The 7,077-nt window shown below is 36.1% G+C and overlaps 1 protein-coding gene across 1 annotated transcript; it reads right to left on the bottom strand.

The window, feature by feature from the left end:
* Positions 1 to 1,407: 1,407 nt before the first annotated feature.
* LOC139714987 (peroxisomal membrane protein PMP34-like) lies at positions 1,408 to 6,232 on the bottom strand (the record flags this gene model as incomplete). The annotated part of the gene is made up of 7 exons (XM_071626631.1): positions 6,097 to 6,232; positions 5,276 to 5,342; positions 4,227 to 4,381; positions 3,328 to 3,453; positions 2,671 to 2,819; positions 1,952 to 2,050; positions 1,408 to 1,481 (listed from the first exon to the last, which is right to left on the bottom strand). Coding segments are annotated over exons 1-7 (716 nt in total), but the record flags the coding sequence as incomplete, so codon positions are not given.
* Positions 6,233 to 7,077: the final 845 nt, after the last annotated feature.

The raw sequence follows: 7,077 nt of genomic DNA on the forward strand, positions 1-7,077 counted from the left end.
ACTGTTACGATGTATGATATTAAAGCCTGATATCATATTTAGGGGTGAAATTTACATTTAGGGTTGTCTCAATTATTACATTTAGGACTGAAATATATTACATTTTGGGTCGATAGTTTACTTAGGGTGAAAAAGTATTACATGTAAGGTCGATACTATATTTAGCGTTGTATTACAATCATAGGTGTTTGGTAGAATAAGATGATATTACGTTACACGTTCAGCGAAAGGGGCCCCCCCCCCCCCCCCCAGAATGAATAATGCCTCCAGCAATACTTTGTGGCAAAGGCATAAAAACTCTATGGCAACCACAATGGAGGATTATCAGATTAAGCTGAAATTCTGCACATTCCATTATAACACAGTCTATTCATGACTAATGCTACAATAAGTGTAACTTTCAAAGCAGTAGCAGCATCCTTTTAATAGTCATCAGAGTTGAAAGTGATGAGTGTGTAAACAGTTTTTAAGAAATGAAAATGGACTTCTAAATCATACCAAATTACACTGTTCTACAAATAAGTGTTCTAGAATAATGCAAAAAACAAAAACAAATCAGTTTCACATTTGTTTTATAAAATTTAGAATTATGTAGAAGAAGAATGGCTCTTTTAGAAAATATACAAAACTCTTAGATTGACTGGGTTGACCAATTTCACCTTTTTGGCACCTCGCATTGAATTATGTTAGACTTTTTGTTTGCTTTGTGATGCATGGTCAAAAATGTGAAACTCATCTAAATTTTAATCTCTGGTCACTAGAATAAGGCAGTCTCAATGGTTGGATAGTTTTGTTCATTTTTCAAGCATGGTTGAATTAATGTCTCCTGCACAGACCTACCCAATACCTGCACTACTGGCAGTATATTATCAGTTAAATTCACACTCTTTCAAAAAAAAAATATATGCCATAAGTTAAATTGTGAGTACAAGTCTTGCTATCTTGAACTTGACACTTCAAAAATGCAAAGACCTCACTTCATATCAATATCTGCAGATTCTGATCTGCACGAAGAGTCAAATTGATCACACTTCATTGATCACACTTGAAAGGTTGCTTGAAAGCGCACTTACCGGGTAAGTATTTTGTGATGTTTAATTCAGTTTAGTTTTTAAAAATGAATACTGCTAAATTTTACATATTACATTATGAATTACATTATTAACATTATATCAAAGGAGGATCCTCCACAGCAAATACTATCCCCACAACTGACATCACAGTCAGGAAGGCAATGTAATATTCTGTAATGACTTACTGGCACTGAAATAGCCATAACTCTCAAAGCACTTCTTCCTCTCTGTTTTTCTTGTATTTCTGATACTGTCATTACTTTACCATCTACGTAAATTCTGACATACGTAAACCCAACAATTGTTTGGGTTCACCATATTAGACAGTACTTACTTCACGACATGTTGTAAAACAGCAGCAATGTTCTGTAGAATGTTTCCTTTGGAAAGGTGTTTTTCTTTGCCATACTATGGAGCAGAATTAGAAAGAGAATATTGTCAAAATTTCTTCTCCAACTAGATGGGAAAAAGTCACTCATGTGGAAACTGTGGCATATAATGACATAAAGAAAATGCAAATTTTTCATTCACTCTATTAAAGATTGACAAATCTTATGATAATATGTCGCATGGACTTCAGATATCTGTTTACATTTCTTGATGACTATCTTTTCTCTCTGTTAGCTTAACCAATATTGTGCGCATCCAAAACGCAACACTTTTTCTAACAGAAAAAAGGAAATGTGCACCTTTCATGAATTTGCTTCACCGAAGGCTACTGAAGCTTACAAAACATAAGACACATTACTCTATAATGATTGCACAAAAATACATTTGTATGCTTTACCCCTTAGCAGTTTATGGTTCACTATCATCTCTAATTAAAGGCAGTGAAGCAGGTACAATTAGTTTTCTTTGTATGAAGGCTGAAATCTTACCCTGAGCTTGGACTGAACAACCTGCAGGGGATATGTTCCTATGGTAGCTACAGTCTTAGCCAGAGCTCCTATCAAAAAGAACTGGAGGGATGAAGGTTGCTGTACAGAAAGGGAAAAATATTCCACATCAACTTGGAATGCTTGAATAATGTAGAGTGAAACATACTTCAATTGCCCTAAATTCCTACAGGAATCCCCTAGGCTATAGCTCTAAAACAAATGAAGCTGGAAGTATGTGCACAGATATGAAAGAGACGAAGCATACATTTGCTACAACTCAAAATAACTTGTATACAAATTGTAAGAGCACAGTAAAAACTTGATTATGTGGAGAATCTGTAAACTCACATATTCTACTTTATTTCCTATCAATAAAATGCATGAGAAATCTTAAATACATTTCACCAAAGTAAAAAAATAAATCAGTTATGAAATCATGAAATGGTAACATTTTGACAGTGCGGAGATCCAAGAGGTGGACAAAAAGAAAAAAAAATTAGAAATATTATCCCACATCATGTACATGTAGGAGCTAGCTCACTAAGATGAGCTAAATGACTTATCAAATTCTTCAGTTTCGTTGTTGCAGCTACTGCTAGGAACTTGAGAATATCTGTTTGAATGTCAAAGCATTGCCAGGCATAAATTCTCACTCAAAGTACATTGACCTCTAACACAGAGTGCATTGACCTCTTACAGAAAGTACATTGACCTCTTACCTTCCTGTTGAAGACTTTACTGTAGTATCTCTTCAGAGCCTCATAGACAGCAAAGTGGATGGCAGGGTTAATGACCAGTATGAGAGAGGATGCAGTCCCACTCCACAGTGATGCTAAACCCTCCTGGTCTATGATCTTCTGGAAAGCATCTAGGGGAAAACAGTTTACATCCTTTTTAACCCACTGAGGACAGGCTGATTTTGCTACAACACCCATTTCCCTTAGACACTTGCCCAAGTATATTCGCGACTCGTCCTCAACATGTTAATTATATTTTGACCAAGCTGGATTTCAGCTGGATTTAACAAAGTGAAATCCATCATTCTGCCGCTAACACTGACTGGTTCAGTGCAATATGGTGTCAAGCCAAACAAAAGTGTCCAGAGTTGTAACTTAGGTTTCTATGCATGTTTCTGGCACACAACATTGATAAAACCTCATATAGCATCCTTCAAAACAAACATGATCCCGTGAACTTTGAAGGTATTTTCACTCACAAATGAGACAATTGTTCCAAAAATTATTTTGTATCGTGACTGCAATTCTCATAAATGTGCACGAATCTTCCCTGACATGGTTTGTAATCTTCAATTGTCAACAGATCAATAATATTCCCACCATCCGTGGGTGGTGGGAATACTTGTTACATGTACTTACCCACAATGCCTTTGTACTTTGGATGTTTGGACTCTCGGTAGTAGTCAGTCTTGAACTGAACTCCCTGCATCTTGAGCCGTGTGTTAACAACCCACATTGGGGTGGTAATCAGCACATTGGCAACACCTACAAACAAGCCATGATGCACAATCTAGTTTCAGGATCGCATTTCATTAGCATTAAGTCAATACTCATTAATCTAGAGAAATCTAGTAGAAATATTGTATTTAAAGAACCATATTCCTATGCAGGGTTCCCCTAGGGAACAGAATCATCTTGGGTTTTCTTTTCTTTTTCTTTTTTGCAAGTTGTTGTTGTTTTAATGGTTAATATGGAGGAAGGGGACTACTTTGAAAAAAATCTGTATTATTGGAAGCATGAAACTCTTCACCAGCCACTTAATTAGGTCAGAGAGTATCATAATTTTTCGCCCCATTTGAACAGAATAAATTTCAGGTCATAAACAATTTCATGTCATTATGGCTTTGGATGTACTTCTCTGGGGCCCGTTTCATAAAACTTGTTATCAGTGACAACTGCCACATTTCTATGACAAATTTGCTCTCAGCCAATCAGATGCAAGGATTTCAGTAGCTTGTCACATCTATGACAACTTGTCACAGATGACAAATTTCAAACGGGCCCCTGATCATGTATTTACCTCAATCTCTTATGTAAAGACAAGTTGATGTTTGACACACTCATTTGCAATTACAGAAGCTCTGTATACCGTATGCATAAATACCAGAAATATGCAGCTCTTTACACTCTGTGATAAGTGTACAATACATGATAGTAGACTACAGTGTAAGCAAACATAGATAGGATTATTGGAATCTTCCTGAAGTTTCCCATTAATAAAGCTGACATGAGTGATGTGACTTGATGTGAGTGGTCACCTGATGCGATGCCTATGAGAAGATCTCTGACAGCTTTCTTAGACCTGAGGAAGTCTCCTGCGGACACCTTCAGTCCGTTGAATGTGTAGAAGTAGACAAAGTTTGAACACCATAGACTGGAGATGACCGGATACCATCCTCGGTATAATGACTGGCTGAAGAAGGACAAGAGAGGGAGCTCCTCTTAGTAGGGCCTATACATTCAATGCCGACATTCTGTGAAATTAGTTCTCGGACAGAGACTAACTATGTGGAAATAAAATAATAACTATTATCAACGATGTTGAATGAATTGTTATCATCAAGTATGCATGGGGGTTACAATGATATATAGGCCCTACAAATAAATGAGTCAATAGAATTCATGGATACCTGATGCATACTACAACTGTAAATCATCAATTGCCTGGCTCTTTTGTATGTTTGCTTGTTACAGTTTCCTGTACCTTTGTTGTGATATAATAGCATTCATTGGACTTCAAAGTTGTTGCTCAAGAAAAATGAATGTAAAATTGTTCTTCATTCAGATTCAGCACAGTGAGAAATGAATGATGCATTAGAACGTTTGTATGAAATTACATCAGTATTAAATACACCTGTCAAGGTCAAAAGGTTATTCTAACATTGTCTTACATAACATCACATTAACACTCCAAGACAGCTTCAGTGGTCATCTGATAATGACCTTTAAACCTGATTAAAAATCTTCTAATTTCGTAGCAGAATGCAAGTATCAGTGAGATTCTATAAAGAGATTTTTCTAATGTGACTCAAAGGAACACATGATTCTAGATGTTGTAAGAAGCATTTTACATAATGTTAAAATACATTTTATCTACATATTCTTTGAATGACTTCTTCTTGTTGTGATTTATTGAAATATCATTACAGGACACTACTGCTGCAGGATTAGTCTTTATCCCAGTCCTGTTATTAGAACTATGACTTGCCTACATGCATTTGTAGTGTAACATAGTGACATCCCTAAGAAATATTTTGGTGTTTGCTGCTATGGAACCATATCTTGTGAAAAGCTACCAGGTACTTACAATCCTTCCTCTTGTGCAATCTCGGCTAAAACATACGGTGTGTGCTTTGCTTGCCGATTTTCATCAACTGCATCAAAAGGGAGGTACAGAATGAAAAATACTGACACATTAATTTCAATAAGTCGTTACTATCTTCTTCTTTTAGTTTTAGTGCATTCTTGTTACATAATACTATTACTACTAAATTGCTGTCAGTTTCGATGATAGTCACATAGCATCAGAACCATCAGACATCTACAGAAGAATAGATTTGCATTACACACTTCAGATATCACTTTGGAAGCTGGCATGAATTCTTCTATTCAAAAACTTGACACGCTTCATTTCATATGAAGCAGGAAAAGCAAACTCAACATCATGCATCAACTCAAGAGGATGTAGAAATGTAAATCGCTATTAAAAATTGGGGCAAACAAAATCTTACATGTATCTCAATAATGTCAATTGCTCAGGAGAGAGAAAAAAACATGGAAGGTAAAGCACTATAAAAAAAAAATGAGAAGGTTTTGTCACCCCGGCAACAAAACAATGATTCTTGCAACACTACAGCATCAGCATACAATACTTGTACAATTTTTCACTCAATACAGTCTGAGTGATAAATCATACTTTTATACCCTCAACAGGGCAGACTCTCTCATGGAAAAAAAAGAAAGAATTGACAGTGAAATGATAGAAAGAGGAAAGCATAATGAGCATAGTGACACAAATACAAATAATTTGGCAAATAACTTATGATTTTAGACGAAATACTTGTTTTCTTTTCTTAAAAGACCACTGTAAACGTGTATTATTTTTGTACTTCTACCTTTCAAACTTACTTTGTAACCTGGATCTTGCTGTCTCCAGAGGATAGAACACAGACATAGCGATGGCACTTCCCTGAAGTGGGGGAAAAAGTTTGCTCCATTAAGTTTTCTTCTATCTTTCAATGCAATCAAGTTCACACTGTCAAAATTCATGTCTTATTAACATTTATTATTGATAACTCACCCAGACAATATGAGTTAAGAAATTGCTGTGCTAGAAAATGCTCTGAACAGATTGAGGATGCTAATACTCTTGTTTTGCAGAAAAAGAAGAAATACATAAACAAGAGATACACAGCCCAGTCACTGTAAAAATGACAGTAAGTAAGAGAGTAAACATACAATGTATGACAGAAAGAATGCAATAAGATTTTCTGCAAAAGATATTGCTGGGCAAGAACTTTGTTTCTGCTTTTAGACAGATGAACCATTAATAAACATGTATCACAATTGTTTTTTTCTAAAAATTTCCTACCACCTCCAGACAACCTTGGACATTCACTTGTGCATTTTTTTTTCTTCCTTCAACGACTCTAGTCTGACTCTGATGAGGTTAATGATCATGTTGCCGTGGCCATGACTTTGAACAAAGGAAATAAATCAGGCCTTCTTCATTTGAATGTCCGAGGTGCAATTGTTGTTGGCAAACCAGTCTGGTATCAAGCATCGCCATCAGCGGTAGACCCTACAGTATGAGTTATTTCCTGTACAGATTAAAATGTCAAGATAATTGCCCTGCTCCTGTGCACATCCTATAGAGGAAACACACTGCATGAAATCAATCAGTTATGGGTATGTAAGCCCCTGAACTCATTTCAACAACAGGTAGCTCACGGAGAGGTCTGATGTAAACTGACGTGAAAGGAAGATTCAGGTGAAACTATCGATTCATTCAACTTAATGCGTTACTGTAAACCTAACTTGGAGTCATCAGGAGCAAATCAACCCGCTGGTAAGGTCTTTGTATATTTATCAACAGTGTTGACATTAAGC

This window comes from Diadema antillarum, unplaced genomic scaffold (genome assembly GCF_040938485.1).
Source record: "Diadema antillarum isolate AM-2024a unplaced genomic scaffold, OU_Dant_1.0 seq00002600_RagTag, whole genome shotgun sequence".
Taxonomy (NCBI): Eukaryota; Metazoa; Echinodermata; class Echinoidea; order Diadematoida; family Diadematidae; genus Diadema; species Diadema antillarum.